The 27,592-nt window shown below is 45.0% G+C and overlaps 1 protein-coding gene across 1 annotated transcript in view; it reads left to right on the forward strand.

Annotated features, from left to right (window-relative positions):
* Window positions 1–27,592, forward strand: part of LOC310869419 (protein sidekick-2-like) — a 173,446-nt gene that overhangs the window by 137,647 nt on the left and 8,207 nt on the right. The window contains exons 27-43 of the mRNA XM_083780153.1: window positions 573–762; window positions 870–968; window positions 1,138–1,332; window positions 1,542–1,743; window positions 2,596–2,699; window positions 3,147–3,217; window positions 4,862–4,997; window positions 5,721–5,777; window positions 6,433–6,534; window positions 7,152–7,267; window positions 8,690–8,876; window positions 14,326–14,463; window positions 16,519–16,680; window positions 19,421–19,546; window positions 19,656–19,820; window positions 20,664–20,804; window positions 25,872–26,016. Coding sequence (XP_083636279.1) covers window positions 573–762; window positions 870–968; window positions 1,138–1,332; window positions 1,542–1,743; window positions 2,596–2,699; window positions 3,147–3,217; window positions 4,862–4,997; window positions 5,721–5,777; window positions 6,433–6,534; window positions 7,152–7,267; window positions 8,690–8,876; window positions 14,326–14,463; window positions 16,519–16,680; window positions 19,421–19,546; window positions 19,656–19,820; window positions 20,664–20,804; window positions 25,872–26,016 — 2,336 coding nt within the window. The remainder of the gene's footprint in view (window positions 1–572; window positions 763–869; window positions 969–1,137; window positions 1,333–1,541; window positions 1,744–2,595; window positions 2,700–3,146; window positions 3,218–4,861; window positions 4,998–5,720; window positions 5,778–6,432; window positions 6,535–7,151; window positions 7,268–8,689; window positions 8,877–14,325; window positions 14,464–16,518; window positions 16,681–19,420; window positions 19,547–19,655; window positions 19,821–20,663; window positions 20,805–25,871; window positions 26,017–27,592) is intronic.

The following is a 27,592-nucleotide window of genomic DNA, read 5'->3' on the forward strand; positions in this document are numbered from 1 at the left end:
TCCGGAATTCAAAAAGTACAAAAGTATTGGTATCAAAATGTACTTAAAGTGCCAAAAGGTCTCTTTTCAAGTTTTGAAATGTATAAAAAATCTTCTGAAAATCTATTTTCAAATGGCCGAAACGTATGTAGGGCTGAAGTGGTTTATATATGTTTTGTAATAATAATCCAAATCTGCAAAGTAACTAACTAGTAACTCAAGTTTTCAAATAATTGTAGTGGAGTAAAAGTACAATATTAGCCTCTGAAATAGTGGAGTAGAAGTAAAAGTACTGACATTTTGAAATACTGAAAATAAAAGTACAGTACTTTCCTCCACTGTAAACATTGTATTACCCTGGTCTTCCCGGCTGGATAACATTGCTGTGTCTTTTGCGTGTGTGTGTGTGTGTGTGTGTGTGTGTGTGTGTGTGTGTGTGTGTGTGTGTGTGTGTGTGTGTGTGTGTGTGTGTGTGTGTGTGTGTGTGTGTGTGTGTGTGTGTGTGTGTGTGTGTGTGTGTGTGTGTGTGTGTGTGTGTGTGTGTGTGCGTGCGTGCGTGCGTGCGTGCGTGCGTGTCTCTCTCTCCCTCTCAGGTGGTGTACAAAGAGAAAGATTCTGAAACGGCTCCCATGTTCTGGACGGTGGAGGGCAACACCAGCCACAGTGTCCAGCTGAGCGAACTGGGCAAGTACGTCCTGTACGAGATCCAGGTCCTGGCCTTCACACGCATCGGAGACGGAAGGAACAGCTTTCCGTCCATTCTGGAGAGGACCCTGGATGACGGTAAGCTAGGAGGAAAGGGGGAAAATGAGGGAAGGGGAAAATGGCTGCCGCGTGAAAATGTCGTCTAGTTCATGTGTGACACAGTTGGTCATGGTTTTGTTTGACAGTGCCAGGACCTCCAGTGGGCATCCTGTTCCCTGAAGTCAGGACCACCTCAGTCCGCCTAATCTGGCAGCCTCCCGCCCAGCCAAATGGCATCATCCTTGGTGAGGTTAACACGCTTAAGCTGCCCAGAACGTTTCGCCTTTACGATCTGACACAGCACCACGTTTCACCATCACCAGGAAAAACCATGCCATTTCAGATTTGACTGAGAATCCCCAAAGCATAATGCATTAAATCTCCTTAATGTACCCCCCCCCCCTCATTCCTTAGCTTATCAGATCACACACAGAAGGAACTCGTCCAATAGCAACGCGGCCACGGTGGACGTGTTGAGTCCCAGCGCGCGCCAGTACACGGCCACCGGACTCAAACCGGAGATGGTGTATGTGTTCCGCCTGACCGCCCAGACGCGCAAGGGCTGGGGAGAGGCCGCCGAGGCGCTGGTGGTCACCACGGAAAAGCGAGGTCGGCAGAAAAAAAACAATGCATTTGTAATGTGCTTCTTTAAATTATTGACAGTTTAAATTACTGACAATTTAATATTTCATCCGGTGGATGACCGTGTGTTTGTTTTGTGTGTGTGTGTGTGTGTGTGTGTGTGTGTGTGTGTGTGTGTGTGTGTGTGTGTATGTGTGTGTGTTTGCGTGTGTGTGCACGGCACGTGCGTCCCGCAGCTCGGCCCCAGCCCACCAGTCGTCCCGTGGTGCCTCAGGAGGAGGTGCAGGCTCGCAGAGTGCTGTTGTCATGGGAACCGGGCAGCGACGGCCTGTCCCCGGTCCGCTATTACACGGTCCAGTACAGAGAGCTGCCCGACAGCAACTGGACCGTCCAGTCCGCCTCTGTCAACCACAAGGCCAGCTCCTACATGGTGGACCGGTAAACACCGCCAGTGTTTGATTTGGACACCACATTTTTGATTTGGTTTTAGTCCTTCGACAAGCTGGTCTCTATAGAGTCATTCAAAGCACTACTTTGAGGATGCAACACTCGACTGTACCTGTTTTTTTGTAGCCTCTGTGTATTCGCATTATGATGTTTTTTTTTATAATGCTCGCTATATTTCAGGCTCAATGGTAGTCCAGGAAGGAAGTGAGCCCAGTGTCGATGACATCAGAGACACTGGGCTCACTGCTACAATCTGAAATATCTAAAACCCATTATATTATTATTATTACACACCCCCAGGAAAGGGTTCAAAATCTTCTAAACGTCATTAACATATATTCTTTTGCTAAAAGGGTGAAGTTTCCCTTTAAGCCTAGTTGCACTCGACAAAATTACATACAAGATTTTAGTCTACAGATGATTTAGTCGACTAAAATGTATTTTGGAAGGCAGTGATGGCGTTGAAATGCATGATTTATACTTAGCGGAGTGTGGAAAGAAGATCTGCTAGATCTGCTATTTTCAGAGCGCAGCAACCCTGTGGGTGCAACCAATCATAGCATGACATGTCTTTTACTTCTGCTGGATCTCTTCTCCAATAGTCCCAGTGCCAGTTATTTGCTGACAAAATTGGCAATATATTTAGTCGTAGTTTTAGTCATCATAGCTTAGTTTCTATTTCGTTTTTATTTAGTTTTCGTCAGTGGAAAAAGGAATCTTTCACCATAGTTTTATGCAACAAAATTAACACTACGGTAATCAAACAGCAAAACGGACCATTGTATGAAAATGAAAATTGAAAACTATACACATTTCTAATAATAAGAGCTTCACATTTGGCAGGCTAAAGCCCTTCACGTCGTACCAGTTCCGGGTTAAAGCCACCAACGACATTGGGGACAGCGAGTACAGCGAGGAGAGTGAGGCCATCACCACACTGCAGGATGGTAAGAATGTGACACAATGTAGTGTATTCCATTTCAAAATGTAATTTAGAATAAGCCCCTGAGGTGCTTCATCTCGTTTTCAATGGGCTCCTTGATATAGCAATATACAAACCTGTTGTTTTGCAGAGGAACATGAGAAATGCAGTGCTTACTAAGACTCACAGTAGACGCAAGTAGATTAGCCAGAGTAAACTATCGAATTCATTAGGAGCTGATGGTTCGAGATTAAAGTATTTGGTACCTGTACTGTCGTGACAGCGTACTCAAGCCTAGACTTTGTGTTCCCACAGTGCATGGCTGAAATCAATAGCACCGGTACGTGTGTTTACCTTCGAGCTAGCGCTGTAGCAGTCTGTTTCAATTATGTATCGCCGTCCTTACATGTAGGCTGTAGCTTTTGTTGGATTATTAACAATCCCTTATGTTTGTCTTTGTTGCCTTCCTTAGCCCCAGACAAAGCCCCTATAATCCTGTCTGTCACACCGCACACCACCACGTCCGTACTGGTGCGTTGGCAGGTAAGGCAGCATCAGTTTTATTACCTGCAGGTTTGGATTTCTAAATCTATATATATTGTTGGCCTGAAGCGGTGGCTAATGGATAGTTAGGATGGAAACACTGTGCATTGCAGTTCCATTTTAGAGTCTAGAATAATGCTCTTGTGTGGAGTGACTTACAACAAGTGCAACCACTGAATAAGCAATAACCGCATTGATATACTCCTAGAGCAGCTTCATTAAAATGAGCCGCTAGCCACATTAAAATGAAGCCGTCGTACGTAGAACAAGGTCAGACAGGGTGAGCAAGTGAAAGCCCTGGTGTTATAGCTGTGATGCAATGACCTCTCACACAAGTAAAATCTTCAGTGTTGAAGCTGCAATCCAGATTCATATTTATTTCTTTGGGTGGGTGAAGGGGTAAAATGTTAATTTGATCCATCGGTATGCTAATACAATATACCACAGTACACCCACTCTATACAAAGACAAAGTGCAGTGTCTACGAACAAAGATTTTAATGAAAAAGTTATCCCCCAAAAGGCTAATTTGACTTTTGGGATGCACAAATAAGTCCAAAAGGTTTTCAACACCATTCAATGCAGACAGTAATGGACATTTTCCACATGCTGACCTTGTTGTCAGCCATTGTCCAGAGCTACCAACCTGCACACATTTTGTGTACCAACCACGCAATTCTAGGCGTATAGACACCTAGAATTGCGTGGTTGGTACACGAAATGTGTGCAGGTTGGTAGCTCTGATTGTCTGACGCGTTGTCCTACTATTACTTTTTTTTTGTTATCAAATGTTTTTTATTTTAAGACAAAAAAAACAAAAACACAATAAGACACGTTAACATCATAAATGAAAACACATATAAAACAACACATAACAGCAAAAGCAAGAAACACAAAAACAAAAACAAACAATCCCACCCACCCCTCCCCCCCCCCCCCCCCCCGAGACCAAAGATGCCACAAAATGTCATTACTCCTACTACTGTGCAATGGAAACAAAAAATAAATAAATAATGATAATAATAATAATAATAATAATAATAATAATGATTAAACCATGCCCTTAACCAAATCTGCAATACCAGACCAAATCTCAATGTTTTCCTCTTTTGCACCATGCAATCTTGCTGTAGACATTTCTAGATAAATGATATCCAGAAAGGTCAAAGCCCATTGGCCAAATGACATAACCTTAGCGGATAAATGTGACCCTAAAGCCCAAACCACATTCCTTGGGACAAAACCGTTTTACAGTCAACCACACCAATGCAACTCATTGAGTTGCATTGGTGTGGACGTGTGGTTGACCTTAAAAACATTCTCGTCCCGACCTGTTCCTTTGGTATGGTTTGGGCTTAACTCTAACCCTAACCCTAACCTCAGTCTTAACCGGCCATGTAATTCCCTTAACCTCATATCATATCATTTCACTTCCGCATTTCCTAGTCGCCTACTCGAGGTAGGCAGTATTATATCATGTGTAAATGTACTGGCTGCATTGAATGGTCTTGATAAGAAGTTAACATACTGGTGATTATACTGTTAATAACGGTATGATTATACGGTTGATAACATTAAAAAAGCGGGTGTTCTGATCAGGATGTGTCATCATGAGTGTGTATTGTGTTCCTGGTTGTGGTGGCAGCCTCCCGCCGAGGACCAGATCAACGGTGTTCTGCTAGGCTTCAGGGTCCGCTACCGGGAGCTACACTACGACCGTCTGCGCAGCTTCTCTGTCCGCACCGTCAACAGTCCATCAGCCAACTGGGCTGAGCTCACCGGTGAGACCACCGCCCTCCTTCAGCCCCCCCACCCCCCCCACCCCTAGTCTCACGTAGCCAGACAATTAGTCCACAATCTCCGAATGCTAGTATAGAGAGTCTGGAATTTACACATCCTGAAATCCGAGCAAGGAAGCTGCCATTTCGGTTCACGAAAATATATTGGATATATAAATTTCCATTTCTGCTAAGCAGCAAGCTATAATATGCTTAGATTAATTCGATTTATATTAGATACATTTGCGTGACTGTAAAAACGAAACGGAAGTGGGGAGGAGGCTTCACTTCGGCTTCATTGCTTTCTCTTGATCAGAGCTTCCATTCTCCAGACGTTATAACAGAAGCATTTGAAAAGTGAGAGAGGCAACAGTCTGGCAACGTGAGACTACCAACCCCCCAACCCTCGTTGTGTACCCAACAACAGTCCCCTGCATAATACAGATCCCCCAGATTTGAGAAATCTTAAAGTAGTGGCATTTAAAGTGCTGAATATATCCTTTTTTTCCTTCATCCCTTTGATGTTATCAGTAGCATGTCTAAGCCCTGCAGTGACTATTATGCAAATAACCTCCGATGACAAAGCTAATCTTCTCTGTCATTTATCTGCTTTTTTCCCCCCTCTTCGCATCCCGTCCTGCAAACCGCTCTTATTTCTCTTACCACCCCCCCCAACCCCACCACACCACACCCCACCTCACCCCACCCGCTGCATCCACCGCCCAGCTCCTTACAGTGTGAAGAATCTGAGCGAGTCCTCTCTCACCCAATATGAACTCGACAGTAAGTCGCTCGTCTTTTCCACTGTTTGCCTTTCACGCATCGCTCTACCATCTGTTTAATCTTACACTTCCGCATGAAATGTGCCGCTTGAATATTCATCTACATTAGGTGTGCGCGAGTGTGCGTGCGTGTGTGTGTGTGTGTGCACGTGTGTGCGTGTGCGGCGTGCGTGCGTGTATCATATCATCATCGCTGAGGGGCCTGTGTAGAGCTGTGTTTTTTGCTTTTAATCATCACTGGGCTAACCCCCCCTCCCTTCCCTGGTGTCATTATTCCACTGTGGTTGTTTTCGGTCCCTTTTTAATCACTGACAAATGGCCTCTCCCGTGTCCTCCCGCCCACCTCCTTTAATCTGCGCGCCTCACGTTGCCGCCTGCCCTTCTGCCTCTTTTTTTGATTGTTGCCTCCATTTGTCGTTCAGCTCACGATGCCGTGTTGCGTCGCCGCCGCCAGGCTACGATGTTTTGGCGGCACGTGCACTCTGCGGCCTCGCCCGCTGCTTGTGGTTTGTGTTCAACTAAAGAATCCTAATTAGCGGGCGCTCTCTCTCTCTCTCTCTCTCTCTCTCTCTCTCTCTCTCTCTCTCTCTCTCTCTCTCTCTCTCTCTCTCTCTCTCTCTCTCTCTCTCTCTCTCTCTCTCTCTCCCCCCACACAGATCTGAGCAAGCACAAGCGCTACGAGATTCGTCTCAGCGTGTACAACGCGGTGGGTGAGGGGCCCAGCAGTGCTCCTCAGGAGGTGTTTGTCGGAGAAGCTGGTAAGTTCGTGGCGCGTACCCAGTTAAAATCCCAGTAAAAAGTGTGAATTTGTACTGTACCTTTTCCCATTTGTAACTCATAGACTAGTTCAACCAACAAAGATTTATTTTCTATCAATTACACACCCCATGAAACCTTGAATTCACAGAGATAGTTTTGTTGTTGTCGCATTCATGAGCCAATAATTGGATGACCAGCAGAGTTGACTTGCGGAGTCTCCTACCGGCGGAGACATTAGCATCTTTCCACCGATCTATACTGTATATAAAAGTGAAAAAAAGTGTGTTGTTGCCTTTCTCAGCATTTGTTTGGTGTCTCACTATGGCCCCTTTTCCACCAGGGTTGAACCAGTGCAGTTATTTCTTCCCCGCCTAATATTGAACCAGTTCAGAGTGTTTCCACTGAAAATGAATTGGTTAAGAAGCCTGAAAGTTGGTTGGGAACTGGGACCAAAGGCACCACGGTTCCAAGAATCTAGAACGGAACCAGTTCTAGAACCAACGTTCTTTCGGTGGAAAGGGGGCTTATCAGCGTTCGCTCCCATGATGGAACATAACAAGGTGACGCTGTAATAACCAAGTTATTTACCCTCTGCCCCTGTCTGCCATCCTCCTAGTGCCCACCGCCCCACCACAGAACGTGGCACTACAGTCCTCCACAGCCTCACAGCTGGAGGTCACATGGGAACCGCCTCCGCTGGACGCTCAGAACGGAGACATCCAGGGTTATAAGGTACCTTTTTCCTTCCCTATGTTTACTTTACGCGTCAATTTAAGCCATTGAGACCTGAGGCCCATTCTACATTCTAAATCAGTAGTTCTTCTCATACCTTCAAGATTTGTCAAAATCTTTCAAAAATAGTGCTGTGGGCCTGATGTAAACAAGTCTTAGTGCTTTGGTTTGACTGGATTATTGCATTCCTACAATGACCATAATCCATAATTATTTCGTGCACTTGTGGTTGGGAGACACCCCATGTGGGCTGTCTTACTGAGACAACATGTAGTCCAGGAAGGAAGTGAGGCCACTTTTTCATGACAAATTGGTCATGAACATGGCGTCATGACTAAAATATCTAGAGAGACACATACATACATAATAACCCCAGGAAAGTGTTTCTTGTGTCCTAAACATCATTAACATAAGATCTGGTTGCAAAAGGGGTGAAGTGGCCCTTTAAAGCAAAAAAAGCTAAAATAACTTTATTGATGTTGTCACTAACACCAGGGTCTAAATCTTTCAATGGAACTGGAAGAGTAGGAAGACCACCTCCAACCAAATAGTGTTAACATACTCATACCATACCATACAAATTAGTTCAAATAATGTTTTATTCATTCAATAAATCCTGGATTTTAGAGCACCGAAGTCCTGACGTAACTCTCTCATCCCTTCGATTCCCCTGGTTCGCGGAAGTAATTTATCTATGGAGAATAATATGGGCTCATCTTAAAATCGTTTCATATAAGTGTTGTGGTCCAGAAATAAACAAGCTGTCTCTGCGTTATTGTCAGGGAGGTGTCGCTGTATCGTTTGCAACAGTCAGTCACTCATATTATGATACAGTCTGTTTCTAGCGAAAATGTAACTAATTCAGTAGCAGTAACATTAGCGTTTTCTCTCAGTCAGTTGATTCTTAATATCCATATGAGTGAAACGCAGTTCTTATATGAGGCGATCTAAAATCCCCCTATGGGGATTATAATGCAAATAAAAAGTACACAAACCTGTGGATTTGCGTCGTCTACCGATATTGACGTCAGACTTCGGTGCTCTATATCTCTGATTATTAGAGTTACAAAAACATACCCAATTACCCATAGATGGTCAGACTACTGTGCACCATCATTCCCGTTTCTCACTTAAGACCTGGAACATATAGATAGATTCACTTGTAGATTGTAGCTTGTAGATCTGCTATTTTTGGAAAAATAATTGAAAACGTGTTCAAATCGTGTTCTATATTCTTTCCTACTGAACGATTTTAACTCAAATCTTTGCTTCTGTGGGAAGAACATATTTTCACATGGGGGTCCGGCAGCCAAATACATTTGGGGTTCTTAATTGACATGAAAACGTTTGAGCACCGCTGATAGGTTTTTCAGAAAACTGTTGATAAAAAAGTACATTCCGTGTCATTCCATGATTCTGCAGATCTATTTCTGGGAGTTCCAGCAGCAGAACGAGACAGAGCGGCTCCGCACGCTGTTCCTGCCCGAGCTGAGCGTCAAGCTGAAGAACCTGACGGGCTACACCACCTACATGCTCAGTCTGGCTGCCTTTAACGCTGCTGGGGACGGCCCACGCTCCCTGCCCACCAGAGGGCGCACTCAGCAAGCAGGTGAGTGCAGTGGCGCTGCAGTGGTGGGAGGCTGAGGTGGCCAGATGGTGTTGTTAGCCATTTAACTGTAGAGCAGTGAACGTGTGAGGGTGGTTGTTACCGTATAATGAAGACATTTTCAGTTTTCACATGACCCCAGCTGCATGCTGCCTCCTCGCTTCTCTCTCTCTCTCTGTCCAGTGTCCACCTCTCTCTCTGCCCCCCTCTCTCTCTCTCTCTCTCTCTCTCTCTCTCTCTCTCTCTCTCTCTGTCCAGTGTCCACCTCTCTCTCTGCCCCTCTCTCTCTCTCTCTCTCTCTCTCCCCACCTCTCTCTCCCTCCGCCTCTCCTCTCTCTGAGACGGACATGCAAAGAGTGAGAAAGAGAGACTCTCTCTCTCTGCATGTCCGTCCCAAAGAGTGAGAAAGAGAGACTCTCTCTCTCTGCATGTCTGTCCCAAAGAGTGAGAAAGAGAGACTCTCTCTCTCTGCATGTCCGTCCCAAAGAGTGAGAAAGAGAGACTCTCTCTCTCTGCATGTCCGTCCCAAAGAGTGAGAAAGAGAGACTCTCTCTCTTTGCATGTCCGTCCCAAAGAGTGAGAAAGAGAGACTCTCTCTCTCTGCATGTCCGTCCCAAAGAGAGAGAAAGAGAGACTCTCTCTCTTTGCATGTCCGTCCCAAAGAGTGAGAAAGAGAGACTCTCTCTCTTTGCATGTCCGTCCCAAAGAGTGAGAAAGAGAGACTCTCTCTCTCTCTCTCTCTCTCTGTCCAGTGTCCACCTCTCTCTCTGCCCCTCTCTCTCTCTCTCTCTCTCTCTCCCCACCTCTCTCTCCCTCCGCCTCTCCTCTCTCTGAGACGGACATGCAAAGAGTGAGAAAGAGAGACTCTCTCTCTCTGCATGTCCGTCCCAAAGAGTGAGAAAGAGAGACTCTCTCTCTCTGCATGTCTGTCCCAAAGAGTGAGAAAGAGAGACTCTCTCTCTCTGCATGTCCGTCCCAAAGAGTGAGAAAGAGAGACTCTCTCTCTCTGCATGTCCGTCCCAAAGAGTGAGAAAGAGAGACTCTCTCTCTTTGCATGTCCGTCCCAAAGAGTGAGAAAGAGAGACTCTCTCTCTCTGCATGTCCGTCCCAAAGAGAGAGAAAGAGAGACTCTCTCTCTTTGCATGTCCGTCCCAAAGAGTGAGAAAGAGAGACTCTCTCTCTCTGCATGTCCGTCCCAAAGAGTGAGAAAGAGAGACTCTCTCTCTCTCTCTGCATGTCCGTCCCAAAGAGTGAGAAAGAGAGACTCTCTCTCTCTGCATGTCCGTCCCAAAGAGTGAGAAAGAGAGACTCTCTCTCTCTCTCTCTGCATGTCCGTCCCAAAGAGTGAGACAGAGAGACTCTCTCTCTCTGCATGTCCGTCCCAAAGAGTGAGAAAGAGAGACTCTCTCTCTCTGCATGTCCGTCCCAAAGAGTGAGAAAGAGAGACTCTCTCTCTCTGCATGTCCGTCCCAAAGAGTGAGAAAGAGAGACTCTCTCTCTGCATGTCCGTCCCAAAGAGTGAGACAGAGAGACTCTCTCTCTCTGCATGTCCGTCCCAAAGAGTGAGAAAGAGAGACTCTCTCTCTCTGCATGTCCGTCCCAAAGAGTGAGAAAGAGAGACTCTCTCTCTCTGCATGTCCGTCCAAAAGAGTGAGAAAGAGAGACTCTCTCTCTCTGCATGTCCGTCCCAAAGAGTGAGAAAGAGAGACTCTCTCTCTTTGCATGTCCGTCCCAAAGAGTGAGAAAGAGAGACTCTCTCTCTCTGCATGTCCGTCCCAAAGAGTGAGAAAGAGAGACTCTCTCTCTCTGCATGTCCGTCCCAAAGAGTGAGAAAGAGAGACTCTCTCTCTATGCATGTCCGTCCCAAAGAGTGAGAAAGAGAGACTCTCTCTCTCTGCATGTCCGTCCCAAAGAGTGAGAAAGAGAGACTCTCTCTCTCTGCATGTCCGTCCCAAAGAGTGAGAAAGAGAGACTCTCTCTCTCTGCATGTCCGTCCCAAAGAGTGAGAAAGAGAGACTCTCTCTCTCTGCATGTCTGTCCCAAAGAGTGAGAAAGAGAGACTCTCTCTCTCTGCATGTCCGTCCCAAAGAGAGAGAAAGAGAGACTCTCTCTCTCTCTCTGCATGTCCGTCCCAAAGAGTGAGAAAGAGAGACTCTCTCTCTCTGCATGTCCGTCCCAAAGAGAGAGAAAGAGAGACTCTCTCTCTCTGCATGTCCGTCCCAAAGAGTGAGAAAGAGAGACTCTCTCTCTTTGCATGTCCGTCCCAAAGAGTGAGAAAGAGAGACTCTCTCTCTCTGCATGTCCGTCCCAAAGAGTGAATTAATTTGTCACTTGAACCCTGCCGTCCCTATTCTGGGCATGTCATATTAATGAGGCAAACACTGGGATGAAATCGCAGATCTACAAGCTTGCATCGCATTGCAATATGACACATTGTGCGCTTGCAGATCAACTATTTTCAGCAACGAGATTGGGTGTAAAGGAAAACGTGAGGGTACCAACAATAGGCCCCTAGGAGACTCCAGTGGACAAAGTATATGGGGTTGAAGGGTTGAAGTATTGAATTCTCAACTTTACTTTCCACTTTTTCTGCAAGATAATAACTCTTTTTATAATCACTGCGCCACACCGTGCAAAAGAGAACAGCTACAGCTGAGCAGACACTTCTATTGACGCCATCTTCGAGAAAATACTGCATATGTATATATGGTATACAGTATATGGACCATGTTTTTGGACCATAATGATTTCCATAAGGGTAGACCCGGGTCCCCTCCCCCCCGGGGCAGGCCATGGGGAAGGAGGAAGGCTGATGACAGCGGAGAAGGGAAGGCACTGTGGAGCGGACACATGTGGATTAGGTTTTTTGGTCACAGCCGCACAAAGGAGACTGTGTTCGTAGAGCAGCACCAGTCCCTCTGCGGTTTCAGCACACAAAACGGTTTACAGAATCAAATTCGCTTTCCCCCCCCCCCCCCTCCGTTTTTTTAAGGGCTGTGACATTGGCGATGGGTACAAAGTGCTGAGAACTTAAAAAACACAGGCAGGAATTTTGGCTCTCTGCACCATCGGGTGCTGGGAAATGAGCCAACACAAGCTTTGGGGAATTGTATGCAGAATTGTGGCTAAGTTGTAACACTAAGCTGGGCCTGGTTTGGGTCAGCAGGCAGAATTCTCACAGCTCTCTTGCTCAAGGTCATAAGATAATGCTTCTTTTTTTGTTTTGTGCTGCTCTTTGTGTGTACAGTGAGTTTTCTTTTTGATGCCATTTATCTTTTCTTTTCTTTTTTCCATTGTTGCATTGATACCAGGGGGGCAGTCAGCCAGATATTTCGTGAAGCCTCATTTGAAATCGGTAGTTCATATAATGGCCTGTTGTGGCGCTGGGCTGGACCCAAAAAGCCCCATAGCTCCATAGAGGCCCATGTATTTTGGCCCAACTTCACCTAGACTGTATTACCTTAATAAACATGGTCATGAATACTTTCTTCTTCCAGTCACTAGTTTAAAGTCTCATTTCTAATGTCATAATATTCTTTTTGGAAAATTATGGTCCCATTAATTAAAAAAATGACCATAAAGAAAAAAGACCATCGCGTATGTTCTGAGGGGCGTGGCTACCGTTAGAGTCTATGATCGGGATTCCCCTCCCACTCGAGTCAAAATAAAAACCAACGGAGAAGAAGGGGGGAAGTCCCACCTCGTTGTCTGGGCAGCCAATGGCCAGCTGGTCCAAAACGGAGCCAGCCAATGGCCAGCTGGTCCAAAACGGATCTAGAAAGATGGCGATTTACATCAGGAATTACCATATTATTACAGGCTTCATTTTACGTTCATGTTAGACCCGGCGAACGCTTTGTCCATATTTTTTACAGTCTATGAAACAGACAGACAGGAAATATTTCCTCTTCACTGCTGTATTCATTTGTTCTTTACACCACTGGCCGACCAGTTTTTCTTTCTTGATCTTGCCTAAGTGACGCTACATAAAATAGTGTATTACTTGCTAAGGGTGCTCTGTGACGCAGGGGTAAAGTTCCTGTCCACCACCGCAGAGACACGTGGTTGAAATGCTCCGTGTCTTGGCCAAGCATCCACACACGCTGCGTTTACTGAAGGGAAACCAGGCAGCAGGCGCGGGGGGGGGGGGGGGGGGCTGAAAGGCAGGGGTGTAAAGTAACTAAGTACATGTACTTAAGTAAAGTACTTAAGTAAATGTTGAGATATTTGTACTTTCCAATTTCCAATACTTTTACTTCTTCTCCACTACATCTCAGAGGCAAATATTGTACTTTTTCCTCCACTACATTTATGTGAAAACTTTAGTTACTAGTTACTTTGTACATTTTGATTATTATGAAAAAACATACAGTAACCACTTCAGCCTACATTTCAGCCATTTGAAAATAGCCGATCTACAAGCTCAAAATGCGTCGCTTCGGCGATGCGACGCATTGTGAGCTTGTAGATCAGCTATTTTCAAAAGATGTTTGTACATTTGAAAACTTGCACATTCTGCATAATGAGTACTATTACTGTTAGTACTTTAAGTACATTCTGATGCCAATACGATGTACTTTTACTCAAGTTAGTACATTGTGAATTCCGGACTTTTACTTCTAACGGAGTAGTTCTGTATTGCAGTATTGATACTTTTACTTAAGCAAACACTTTGAGTACTTTTTCCACCACTGCTGAATGGCGAGGAGGGGTGGAGGCCCTTCCATGTGTGTTTCCCTCAGGGTATTTATTTGGCAGGTGAGCTAGGGGCAGCAGTGATATAAGACTATAGAAATCTGTTTGTGCTGAACAAACAAAAAGGAACACATTATTCCATAATTGTTCCATGCTTTCATATAATCTGGGATATTGCAGTTTAGCATATTGTGATTATTGGTCGACTGCACTCACAGCCTCCTCTGCCATATAGGGCTGTCACAATTACAAATGTAAGGTTACGATTAATTGTCTTACAATTATTTACAATTAACAATTTAGTTACGTTTTTGGCATTGAACATTGGAATATATGAATGAAGAGTATGTTTCTGCTTGCCTGGTAATCAAAAAATGCACAGACAGATATGAAAAAAAAACTGAAATATACGAAGAAATTACTGACATATTCATTATTTTTAAACTAAAGCAAAAAAGTTAAACAAATAGCTGTAATAGCTGATCTACAAGCTTACAGCGTGTCACGTTGTAAGCTTGTAGATCTGCTAATTCAGCTTTTTTTAATGTATCAACATTTTTCAACATGGAAACGATTATGACAATTATGACCAAATAATTGCGATTATCTCAAATAATTGCGATTAAACGATTAAGTAATAATCGTGACAGGCCTAGCCATAGGCGACGAGTAATGCCAGTAATTCCCTATTTCGGTTACAAATCAATGATAACAAATGACGCTCATGGATTTCTCTTCCCCTTCCCCTTCCCCAAAGCCCCGAGTGCTCCCAGCTTCATCCACTTCAGTGACCTGACCACCACGTCCGTCAACGTGTCCTGGGGAGAACCCAAGCAGGCCAACGGCATCATCGAGGGATACCGCCTGGTTTATGAGCCCTGCACCGCAGTGGACGGTGAGAAACTCCGCCTGTAGCCTAATAACTACGCTGTTGTTACCTTGACATTCCCCAGCTGCAGCCTGTTCGCCCCTGTTGTGCCCTCTCTCTCTTTCTTTTTTTAAAGCTCGTGCCCTAATCTGTTACAGATGGGTAACGTGCCCCGTAGAAACATACTATACCGCATGGTTGCTCGAGTGCTCTGGGTAGCCTTCCAGAACTTCCGTTCTCACCGAGCCGGGGCATGGTTAATATAGCTGGCTGAAGTTTGGCTGCCCAAACCCAGATTCTTAAGTAATTGGGAGCAGAGGATCCGAATGCTAAGCACAAGCTGCTGTGGTCCCTCGACTCCCCGCTAATGGGCTCAGAGCAAAGCCAAGCAGAGCCTCTGATCTCTCTCTGCCTGTCTGTCTATCTGGCGCGCTTTTGGAATAATAGTCTGTGTATGGCAATATGCTGAGGGAATGAGGGATACACTCACTAAAATTCTGCAGTTGAGCCAATGGAGACATTGGAAGATCTGATCACGGGCTATGCTGCCATATGTGGTGTGAGAGTGTGAGACTGTGTCTGACTATATTATGCTATAGGACCATCTGTCTGTTTCTGCTGCTTGCTTTGTGGATGTGCATCTCTCAATGTGTTTCTTTCATCATTCATTTTCTGTTTATATGTTTTCGTTTTTACGTTTGTGAGTTTGACCAGTGGTGTAAAGTCCATTTAGTCCAAGTACTGTACTTAAGTAACATTTTGAGTTGTTTTACTAGTATTTTTACTTTACTGGCGTATTTCCAATTCTCAGTACTTTTACTTCTCCACTACATCTCAGAGGCAAATATTATACTCCACTACAATTATTTGAACGCTTTAGTTACTAGGTACGTAGTTTGCGGATTTTACAAAACATTCCCACTTCAGCCCGATATAATGTTTTTGAAAATAGCCGATCTACAGTACATGCTTGTAGATCTGCTTGTAGATCTGCTCATTTTTGAGGGGTGCCAGCTCCTCCTATACAGCTTTTCGTCCCGTCACGTCTCACATTAGCCATTGACAATGAAAGGAGAATGTATGTCATATGTAGACGAGCAAATCTAGCCTGGTTAATAAACCAGACTAATATCACACGGATCCGCGGGATATTAGTCTGGGGAGGCTCAGCTTGGATTTCATTTCCAGGGAAACATTTTCTCTTTGACGCAATTGGTCAGAGCTACTGTCAGTCAAAGGTCTCAAGCATTGAACGTCACAGTACCAAAGCCCGCCCATATTGCATACCGTGTCCCGATTGGCCGCCCACATTCTCTGGTGTAGGAAATGGGCGTAAAATTGAGCCTCTCCAGACCGAAATCCGCTGGTAGGCAATTTATTTTTGCCAACGGCTGATTCGGTCTGGTTTATTAACCAGGCTAGAGCAAATCGGCTTACCCATCACATAAATTCAGTTGTCATCTCACATGATCATGGTGAAAAGATTATTTTTTAAGAAAAAAAACATTGTATCATGGTTAAAAGATAATAACATAAGTTGACAAATGAATTCATGTAGAAGTATGTTAATTTTTTAATACCTTTCAAACAATGATTACTTGTGAAACAGGACATTCTGCATAATAATAATGAGAACTTTTATTTTTGTTACATTAAATACATTTTTATGCCAATAATTCCATACTTTTGGAGTACATTTGGATTACAGAGTGTTACTACATTGCAGTATTGATACTTTTACTTAAGTAAAAGCATTTCAGTACTTTTTCCACCACTGAGCTTGACAAGCTCGCATTCATAAAAAACGAGAAAATGCAGGCACACACACACGCACACACACACAAACACACACACACACACACGCACGCACACACACACACACACACACACACACACACACACACACACACACACACACACACACACACACACACACACACACACACACACACACACAAACGGAAAATGCCACTGTGTGTTGTCGTGAGAGTGGGAGCTTCTATCTATCTTGCCAACCTGTCGCTTGCAGCATCTAGAGTCCAGTGTTTCCTGTATGCACAGACTCCTCTCCTCGCACTCCAGGTGTCAGCAAGATAGTGACAGTGGATGTGAAGGGCAGCGCCCCCCTGTGGATGAAGATCAAAGACCTGGCGGACGGGGTGACCTACAACTTCCGCGTCCGTGCCAAGACGCTGACGTACGGCCCTGAGGTGGAGGCCAACATCACCACGGGGCCAGGAGAAGGTGGGGCTGGCTGGCAATCAGCAGATTATATGTTTGTTTGTCTTTTTTGTTTTGTTTCTCTCAATCGCTCATGCATTTTTTTTTTTTTTTTTTTTTGGTGCATTTATATAGCGCCTTTATCCAAGGCGCTTTACAGAGATTGTGCATTACATTCACCCATTCATACACCGATGGCAGCGGAAACCATGCAAGGCACCAACTAGCACATCGGGAGCAATTAGGGGTTCAGTGTCTTGCTCAAGGACACTTCGACAGTAAATCTGGGGGAGACCGGGTTCGAACTGGCAACCTTACAGTTTCCATCCAGGCACTCTACCCCTGAGCCACCACCGCATGTCCTCAAGCTCTAACCCACTGTTTCCCAAACACTGGGTCGGGTCACGGACACTATTTTATGGGTCCCTTTTCCCCCCCTACATTTAGCTTTTAATGAATATTATTATTTAAAGAAAAATCGAAAAATATTCCCCCCCAAAAAGCAAAAGATAAATATATGAATCATGAATTAAAAACAAATTAAGTAATTTCATGAATTAGTTAACGATGTTTAAGAAGTAGTGAAAATAGCCGATCTACTTAAGCATAAGCTCACAACACAATTTTCACTACTTTGTGTAGTAAAAGGGTAAAATGCTTTATCATCGTAACGCCTGTGCAAAATAACATATAACACTCACTCACACTGTTAACCGCATGTATCAAAACACACAAAGTTTTCCTCCAGGCTAGGCTTTGTCCACCTGATGTCTCGCCTTTTCAAGGCATCGCCTATCGGGGCAAAAACCTTTTGGCATGGTGCCTTCACCCTCCGTAGTTTATAGACGTGATCTGCCCTCACAACTCACATTCATTGCACCAAGCAAAGACAACTGGTTATATGTGTGGGTGATCATAGACCTTCCAACTTCACGCTCAATTGGATTAAGCAATAGCGAGTAGGGTGAAAAGAACTCCATCACCATCGGATGGCTGTTAGCAAACCATTGGTTCGCAAGAGTGGAGCTGCACCTTAAAAGAAACGATTCTTTGTCTCCTCTGATGCGGTAGTGAGGGAAAAGCACAGCTTGTAGGGATGCACCGATATGGAAATTCTTGGCCGATATCTAAATTTAAAATAACAGCCAGTTTTTAGCCAAAACTGATACAGATACAGTATTTGTTTATTTAGTTTTTGTTGTTTTAATTTCCCCCTTTTGTTCCAGGGAAACAAGTACACCTTCAACACAAGAAATAAATGTTCAAAATCTACAGCTTGGTAGGCTGTAGATAACCAACGCACCAACATAGACAACGCAGAATATATGCTTATCAACACCAGATAAGTATCGGCTTCCGCCATCGGTTAATGTCAGTTTTATTTGCCGATATTGACCGATAACTGCAAATATCGTCATATACCGATATGTGGCCGATACATCGGTGCATCAGCTTGGTTCCCCAATAGGCGGCCCGCGGGCCATTTGCGGCCCAAAGAGCGCCCCCTTGTGGCCCATGAAAGAATTTCAAAAAAGAAAAATCTTTTTTTTTTTTTTTTTTTTAAGGGTCCCAGATATAAATGGCATTAAATGGGGGTCAGTAGCCTCTGCATGTCAAACTGGGCATCCTTTTCAAATGGGGTCTTGCCCTGTAAATGAATTTTCAGGGCAAGACCTCGACCTCGCGCGTGCAGACTCGGCCCCCAGCCTGGTACGCTAGTCAAAATATGGCCCTTGAGGAAAATTAATTGGGGAACCCTGGCTTACACTGAGGAAAGAAAGACCTACAAGGACTGAAATGTTGCACTCTCTGCTGTCTTTACAGCCCTACATGTAATGTCTCAAGTGGAAACATTTACATTTGAAACTCTAGTCTGAACTCCTTTTTTGTTCTCTGTGTGTCAGTCCTCCCTTGCTGCAGGCAGCAGACCATTCTGACAAGAATGGATCCGCGAAAACTGACATTGTCCCAAATCATCAGGCCTCACCACACTCCTCTCTCTCGTTCTCAGGCATGAGAGCATTATAAAGCCCCCCAAGAAATCAATACGACTGGCTGAATTGTAGTGTTCAATGGCCAGAGAACATGCTGGATTAAACCAGTCTCTGGTATTGTAGCACACATTGTTAACCCCACACTGGGCTGGCACATCCACTGTGTTTGCGATGACCACTGATGTTCCTGGTTCTACCATGACATCTAATTTAGCTCAGGGTGATGTTCTGAAACACGGAATCACTTGAAGTCTAATGGCATTGTTTGCCCTCATCATGTTGACTGTATCTCATCCTGCTTTGATGTGAAAACTCGGCCTCTGCCACCAGAGAATGGAGCTGGTAACATTTTACTGTAAATGTGTCAAGGGGGGGGGGGGGGGGGGGGGGATTAACTGATGGGACAGTCCATTACATTAACGTCTTTATGTATGTTACCGCGCACAATGGCCAAGTTAAAGATACAGTGCGGTAAATGTGCAGTAGTGTGTATGTGACCTGTTGATATCTATCTATCTGTCTGTCTGTCTGTCTGTCTGTCTGTCTGTCTGTCTGTCTGTCTGTCTGTCTGTCAGTCTGTCTTATTAGGGACAACATTTGAGTTATAAAATACAATTTGAGAATTAAGTTTTAAATTAAAGCGATTGAGAAAACGGTAAATGAGTGCTTCCTGATTGTCTTTGTAAGCCCTTGTTGAGTCTTGTCCATCATTAATTTCTTAGCTGTTGTGTAACTCGTCTTGCTTTGCTCTCTCTATTTGTATTCCGAAGGCGCCCCAGGCCCTCCTGGAGAGCCCTTTTTCTCTCGCTACGGCACCGCTCTCACCTTGCATTGGACCAGTGGAGATCCGGGCCGCGCCCCTATCACACGATATGTCATTGAGGCCAGGCCTAGCGGTGAGCCCCACCTTCATCGTCGTTCAGGCATACAGTGTGGTGACTACCAGAGATACCGTTATGACGTATGAATGTCTGTCAACATATTATTTCCTCGTCTTGCCTTTAGATGAAGGACTCTGGGACATCCTCATCAAAGACATTCCCAAGGAAGTGACATCATACACGCTCAACCTGGACATACTAAGAGAAGGGGTCACCTATGACTTCCGGGTGATTGGGGTCAATGACTATGGCTACGGTTCTCCCAGTGCTCCATCCCCTTCAATATCAGGTTAATCACTCTGTCAGAGCAGTGAATTAATGAACGCGTGCGTGAGTGAATGGATGAATTAATTAATGATTCAGTGATTCTATTTTCATCCCCACAGGATTATTTGTTATTCATGAAAAAGGCATAAAAAGTACACGCACATCCCATACCCTGCCAGGCTGGGTGCTGGATTCAAAAACTTAGAAAAACTATGAAATGCACACACCAGTGTTATGCTTCCATTGTGGATTTCTATTGGGTGGGTAACGTTTTGAGCTGTGAGCCTCTTAAGAGTAAGGTCTGCGGAAGAGCCTCCCGGCTCGAATCGTTACCACCATGGGGATTTGATTGTTTTTCATAATTCATTATTCAGACACATTAAATAACAGCCAACCATCTATATTCATACATTCCAGGAATCTCTGTGTGTATGTCTGTACGACTTTCTTTAGCATATCTCTTGAGAAGCATTCACCCGACCCGATCGACTTCACACCCAAGGAAGGGCAGTGTCGAGGGTGAAGTCGATCGGATGAGCAGTTCCAGCCAGCTCGGAACGCACGGATGTGTTCCAAATCCCAGCCACACCCTGAACTAGCACTGTATTTATTAGGTTGCATCAATGTACACAAAGAAATTAATTCATAATAAATAAATAAATTCATAGAATACAGAAAGTTAAATAATAACCACACACTGTAACCAACAACAAATAAAATAGATAATTATAGAGATGTATGGATCATTTTCATGCGAGAGACTGAGCTAGAGAGAGAGAGAGAGAGAGACACAAATTAAACATTATGTTGCTTTCGTTTACTTGTTGGTTTTAACATTGTTTCTTAATCTTTATCACTAATTTAGCCCAGAAAGTATCTCCATTCTACGAGGAGTGGTGGTTCCTGGTGGTGATCGCTCTGGTGGGCCTCATCTTCATCCTCCTACTCGTTTTCATCCTCATCATCAGAGGCCAGAGCAAGAACTACACCAAGAAGGCAGACTCAGGTAGGCAACATGTCGCCTCAGCTCTGATGTGAATATTGCTCCCTCTGCCGCAGCAACTTGACAAGCGATCGATTGGAGCGCCTCTTTGCCTGGCACGACTTCGCCGGGGATCGCTTTTTAATGATTACACATCTGAAAACTATCTTTTAAAGTTAAGAGTGCGACAGGCTTGCGCAATTATCCAAACTGCCTGGGTTTCCTCACTCGATTTGGCTGACAGGTGAAAAACGATGCTGAAACAGCCCAAAGAATAGTCAGGTTTAACTACAACGAGGATCAATGCCTGGAATAAGTGGTTTGGCGGGTGATGCAATTTACACAAGCTTTAAAAGATTTATAGGCTTCCTACTTGTTTTTCATTTTAATTTAGCCTTTATTTAACCAGGAGAGGAAGCCCATATAGTTAAACAACCTTTTTTTTTTCAACTTTACCAAGACAAAACAAAAAACTAATGGCCCCAGTTAGACAAAGAGTACAGTACTACTTTTTACAATCTCCAGGCCTTCGGAATAGGAAGCATATTAAATGGTCCTTGGAACTTAAAGGGACACTTCACCCCTTTTGCAACCAGATCTTATTGTAATGATGTTTGGGAGACAAGAAACACTTTTCTGGGGTTTTTATGTGGGTAATATGTGTTTTTAGATATTTTAGTATTTCAAAGTGTCCATGATGTCATGGACACTGGGCTCACTTACTTCCAGGACTATATGTGTTGTCTCAGTAAGACAGTGCACCAAAGCATTACGGGAATTGTAGTCCAGAAGGGAGTGAGCCCATGCAGTGTCCATGACATCATGGGCACTTTGAAATACTAAAATATCTATCTCCCAAACATCATTAAAACTAGAAAAAGTGCCCTTCTGGGCACAGGTCTCCACCAGGATGAGCAGATGTGAAAAATTCCAGGCAAAGGTTTTTCCTTGGCCTCTAGGGAGTTGGCATACAAAGTTATCCACAGATCCATACAGTTAGAGGTAAAACACTTTTTGGCCAGTTATAGCGCCACCTTGAGGCTGAGTTGAAATTGTTCATGTGGCATTTCGTCCTCGGCCTAGTGGGAATGTGCGTGCACAATTTCACGGAAATCAGGCGATGTGTTCATGATTTGCAGCATTTTGTTTGAAACTGAGCACTCCTGTGAACTTTGAAGCCAATCTTAACCAATCAGGATGGAGTCTGAGAAATCTGAAAGACCGGTTTCGTTGAATGGCTCTAGAGAGACTGTGTACCAATTTGCGCGATGTTTGGACAAAATCTGTAGGTGTACTGTGCAAAAACTTGTTTTGCACAAAGCGCCTCCTGGTGGCGCTATAACAGGCCGTTCTGGAAAGTTTGGGGCAGAGGTTCATCGTTGGCATCCAGGGAGTGTGTGTGCAAAATTTGGCATCGACCGGGTTAACGGTGGCCGAGATTAGCTGCTCACGGACAGACACACACACACACACACACGGACGGACGGACGGACGGACACACGGACGGACGGAGTGCAAAACATACTCTCCCCCCATGCCTTCGGCCTGGTGGAGACAATAAGAACTGGTTGCAATGCAAAAGGGGTGAAGTGTCCCTTTAAAGCTTAGTACCCAGTACATTTCCTCAAGATATGAACATATACAGTAGGTAAGATGTTACAGTTTCTCTCTTGTCAACCCAATCTCAAAGCATAAACTAGAAAAAGTGCCCTACTGGGCACAGGTCTCCACCAGCATGAGCAGATGTGAAGAATTCCAGGCAAAGGTTTTTCCTTGGCCTCTAGGGAGTTGGCATAGAAAGTTATCCACAGATCCGTGCAGTTAGAGGTAAAAACACTTTTGGGCCAGTTATAGCGCCACCTTGAGGCTGAGTTGAAATTGTTCATGTGGCATTTCGTCCTCGGCCTAGTGGGAATGTGGGTGCACAATTTCACGGAAATCTCGCGATGTGTTCATGATTTGCAGCATTTTGTTTGAAACTGAGCACTCCTGTGAACTTTGGAAGCCAATCTTAACCAATCAGGATGGAGTCTGAGAAATCTGAAAGACCGGTTTCGTTGAATGGCTCTAGAGAGACTGTGTACCAATTTGCGTGATGTTTGGACAAAATCTGTAGGTGTACTGTGCAAAAACTTGTTTTGCACAAGGCGGCCTCCTGGTGGCGCTATAACAGGCCGTTCTGGAAAGTTTGGGGCAGAGGTTCATCGTTGGCATCCAGGGAGTGTGTGTGCAAAATTTGGCATCGACCGGGTTAGCGGTGGCCGAGATTAGCTGCTCACGGACACACACACACACGGACGGACGGACACACAGACACACACACGGACGGACACACGGACGGACGGAGTGCAAAACATACTCTCCCCCCAAGCCTTCGGCCTGGTGGAGACAATTAGGTTTACATCAATAGGTCTGGTGACATCACAGACTTGACTGGCACTGTGCTGTTCAGACTCAGATTCGGTTCATGCCAACTACATATTAACGTAGACTTGCAGTATGACTAAAAACAAACATTAAACCTGTATATAAGAGGGGCTAGTGCCCCTCAACAACTACTCAGTGTTATGTCATGTATCGGTATCTCTCAATACCACACATGCTGGTTTGATTGACACAGTCAAAACAAGGGTTTAATGGACCAGCAATGATCTGGTCACCCAGCAGCAAGGAGGAGCCAGCAGGAGGTCGTTCACTCGACCACCCAGCGGAGAAAGACAGAGTGGTGAGAAAGTCGGGATAGTGGATAGGAGAAAGAGGTCAGGTTTTTGAACTTGGTCAGCATTTAGTGTGGTGCCAGGATCCCGGGGTCAGTAAACAGTGTTTTGGACCGGACCGGCCCTGAACAAGGCCCGTGTTTGTGTGGGAACCAGGGGGGCAGTCAGCCAGATATTTTGTGAAGCCTCATTTGAAATCGGTAGTTCATATAATGGCCTGTTGTGGCGCTGGACTGGACCCCAAAAGCCCCATAGCTCCATAGAGGCCCATGTATTTTGGCCCAACTTCACCTAGACTGTATTACCTTAATAAACATGGTCATGTTTATGTTTATTTTTTATTTGATATGGACATAACAATCACATTGCTCATTGCACAATTGTACAACTTGTAGATGCATCGTTTACAGTGTGTTAGCACGAGTGCTAGTTTTCACCACTTGTCCATAGGAGACTTTTCTGAAAATACAAAGTTAAAAGAACACCCAATCTAAAAATAAGAAGTACATTCAATAAAAAGTACATTCAAGTGAAATTTACAGCAAGGTTACAGTACATTACATAACCTCCAGTACAAAAGTAAACATAATCATTCTCGTAACCAGTCAGGAGCTATACATGTGAGCACAGTTGATCTGATTTCAACCATAGTTTGAGACCTCTATAGAACACATTACCATCCGTCTCTAGTTTTAAGACCGTAGGCAAGGAGTTCCATAAGTTAGCTCCCTTTACTGAAAAGGCAGACTGTCCGAATATGTTGTTACACCTGGGAACAACACAGTTACCACTTGTTGAGGCGCGAGTGGTTGCTCTACCAGAGCTCGGAAGTCTAACTATCAGTCCAGAGAACAAAGGTGAGACATGACCCTGTAAACACTTAAAAACCAATTTGATAGTAGAAAAAAATACAAAATTTCACAAAATTCATGAATACTTTCTGCTTCCAGTCACTAGTTTAAAGTCTCATTTCTAATGTCATAATATTCTTTTTGGAAAATGATGGTCCCATTTATAAAAGAAATGACCATAAAGTCGCGTATGTTCTGAGGGGCGTGGCTACCGTTACAGTCTATGATCGGGATCCCCCACCCACTCGAGTCAAAATAAAAACCAACGGAGAAGAAGGGGGGAAGTCCCGCCTCGTTGTCTGGGCCAGCCAATGGCCAGCTGGGCCAAAACGGATCTTGAAAGATGGCGACTTACAGTGCATTAGAATGCAAGGGATTTCAGGCTTCATTTTACGTTCATGTTAGACCCGGGGAACGCTTTGTCCATATTTTTTACAGTCTATGGTGGGAACACAAAGATAGCTTCTTATGCCCTCTCAATCCCACCCTGTTTTAACACTCTCCCAGCCGTGCCGCTGTTCTGTCCCACTGACGGCTGTTTGTTTAAGCGGGCGGCCAGCGCTCGCCACTAGGCCCCAGGACCAGGCCACTAGGCCCCAGGACCAGGCCACTAGGCCCCAGGACCAGGCCACTAGGCCCCAGGACCAGCAAGGGTGAGATCACAGTAACCAGTCAGGAAGACAAGAGGTCACCGGAGACCCTAACCTTCTCTCGCGGCCAAATCTCACACCTCAAAATCCCCCTCTCTACATCTGACTGACTGAGTGTAGGTGTCTGGGGAGCATCTTCCATTCACAACAACGGAATACAGTCTGCTTTATTCAGAGTTAGATTCAGATTTTGATTATTTTAATGGGCACACAGCCTGAGCCAAGGCTGGAAGATGCTGTTGTTACAACATCAGATCAGTTCTGACATTAAGCATGTGACCAACATCAATATTATTACCATTTTACACTGTATGTAATATGTACCATGCATGCTGAGCAAGGCCTGTGTACCAAAACATCTCTACAGATTGTTTTAGTATGTTTAGCTCCAATACATATATACCGTAGTTGCAATATCTATAGATACAGAAGCATCCTGATAGCCTCGCCTGTCTCATCTCGCCTTTTAGAGGGAAGTTGCTGTGTAATCCTTAGAGATAGGAGTGAAGGTCACACTATATTCATTGAACATTCCACAGCCCTACATGTCTTGAGTCCTAGTGCCATACATGACGTTTTATTGAAGTGTAATATGTATTCGTGTGTGTCACTGGTGGGGATACACATGGTTTCATCCCTGCTTTTGTTCAGACTGAATTATTTCCTTTTGGGAAATTTAGACTGTCTGACTTGTTTGATGATATTACAATTTAACAATATAATTAAAGATCTCGGTTAATTCACCCTGCCGTAGCACGAAGGATAAAGGGGTTAAGACAATGGCCTCCCTCTGTTCTGTTTTGGGTTTTGTTTTTTAATTGAACGCTGCTAAAAAAACTAACCTTCACACAGTGTCCCCGCATTCCTATGCAGGCAACCACTCCAACTGCACCGCGCTGCCTCTGACGCACGGAGAGATGGTGCGCCTGGACGAGGGACGCTTCCCGGCGCTGGAGCTCAACAACAGGCGCCTGTCAGTCAAAAACTCTTTCTGTCGCAAGAATGGCATTTACACACGGTCAGTTATGAATGGCATATACACACGGTCAGTTATGAATGGCATATACACACGGTCAGTTATGCTCACCATAAATCAATCACCGGCGCGGCTAACAAGTTCTCCTTCCCCCCCATTGTGTCTAATGTCTTATGTATCGACGCACTGGTAGGAATACTTAATGTAAGTGTGGTTCGCTTCCATCTCTCTGCTCTGAGCACTTTGTCAGTCTTGGGAGAACAAACCAAGTCTGCAGGAGGCCAGCTGCTAATTTCAGCCTCCATCCGTTTGTTCCTCATTGGTATTCAGTACGTGTGTTCAGTACGTGTGTGTGTGTGTGTGTGTGTGTGTGTGTGTGTGTGTGTGTGTGTGTGTGTGTGTGTGTGTGTGTGTGTGTGTGTGTGTGTGTGTGTGTGTGTGTGTGTCTGTGTGTGTGTGTGTGTGTGTGTGTGCGTGTGTGCGTGCGTGCGTGCGTGCGCACTCACGCGCATGAATGTGTAAAGCAGTGACTTATATAAGAGAGCAACACAATGGCGCTCCGTTAGCATTCATGAGCTTTTGCATGCACTCTTTGTCATCCCATCACAGCTTCAGACAAAGGGTGCTTATTGGTCAGCACCGGCCATCTCAATCTGGCCTCGGCCAAGAGCACATCTCGGAGCATGTCTCGGCACGCTTTGAAATCCTCAGTGTTTGTTTAAATCTGAGAGAGTAAAACTGGACCCTCGTGGGTCCACTTCCACACCCTCAGGTTTACATGAAGACTGTATCGGGATTGTAGCTCCGTGAGAGCGACCTCTCGACAGTTAAAGTGCAATGCCGCCCGCGTGAGAGAACGCGTCCTTCAATCCATCAGGACTTTGGCAGCCTGCCTCTGTCTGTGGTAATGTTTAGCTAAACATTAGATAACAGGACTTCCACAAGGCCTCTGCTGAAACAAGCTGGTTTGTGATGGAACACAGCTCACATGATAGGGTGGGTGGACGGGCCTCATGTTGAGGCAATTCATGATCCGCTCTTCAGCGAGAAGGAAGAGAAAGGCTGCTGTTGCAGTACACCTGTCAGAGTCATACCTGCCAACCCACCTTTTTTGCATGGAGTGTGCGTGCGTGCGTGCGTGCGTGCGTGCGTGCGTGCGTGCGTTGTGTTGTGTTGTGTTGTGTTATGTTTTGCTTTTTATCCCATCAACCAGAGGAAAGACTGCGGATGGGATCAAAAGGCCTTGAACTGCAACCCTCTCCTTTGAAGGGATCCAATCTGGTATTCTCTGCTAATGATCTGTGGCCTGGAGAAGCAGAGTGGTGTAGGGAGGAGTGGGAGGAGATGGGCCGAGGGATGAGGGGGAGGATAAGATGGAGTGGGCGTACAGTACTGTCTGAATAATTCAAAGCAGTTGGGGGGGGGGGGGGGGGGTATATGTGAAGGGAAGGGGTTAATTTAACCCTCCCCACCAACACACACACACACACACACACACCCACACACATTCCCATCCCTCTGGCCCCATGCATTATTTTTTTTCTCTGCCTGAAGCATCTCTGAATTCCATTTTTTTTATCAAGGCTCGCGGGAAGACGTTTGTCACATTAACCCTTCA

The sequence above is a fragment of the Protomyctophum parallelum genome (assembly GCF_964188405.1).
Source record: "Protomyctophum parallelum genome assembly, chromosome: 13".
NCBI classification, from domain to species: Eukaryota; Metazoa; Chordata; class Actinopteri; order Myctophiformes; family Myctophidae; genus Protomyctophum; species Protomyctophum parallelum.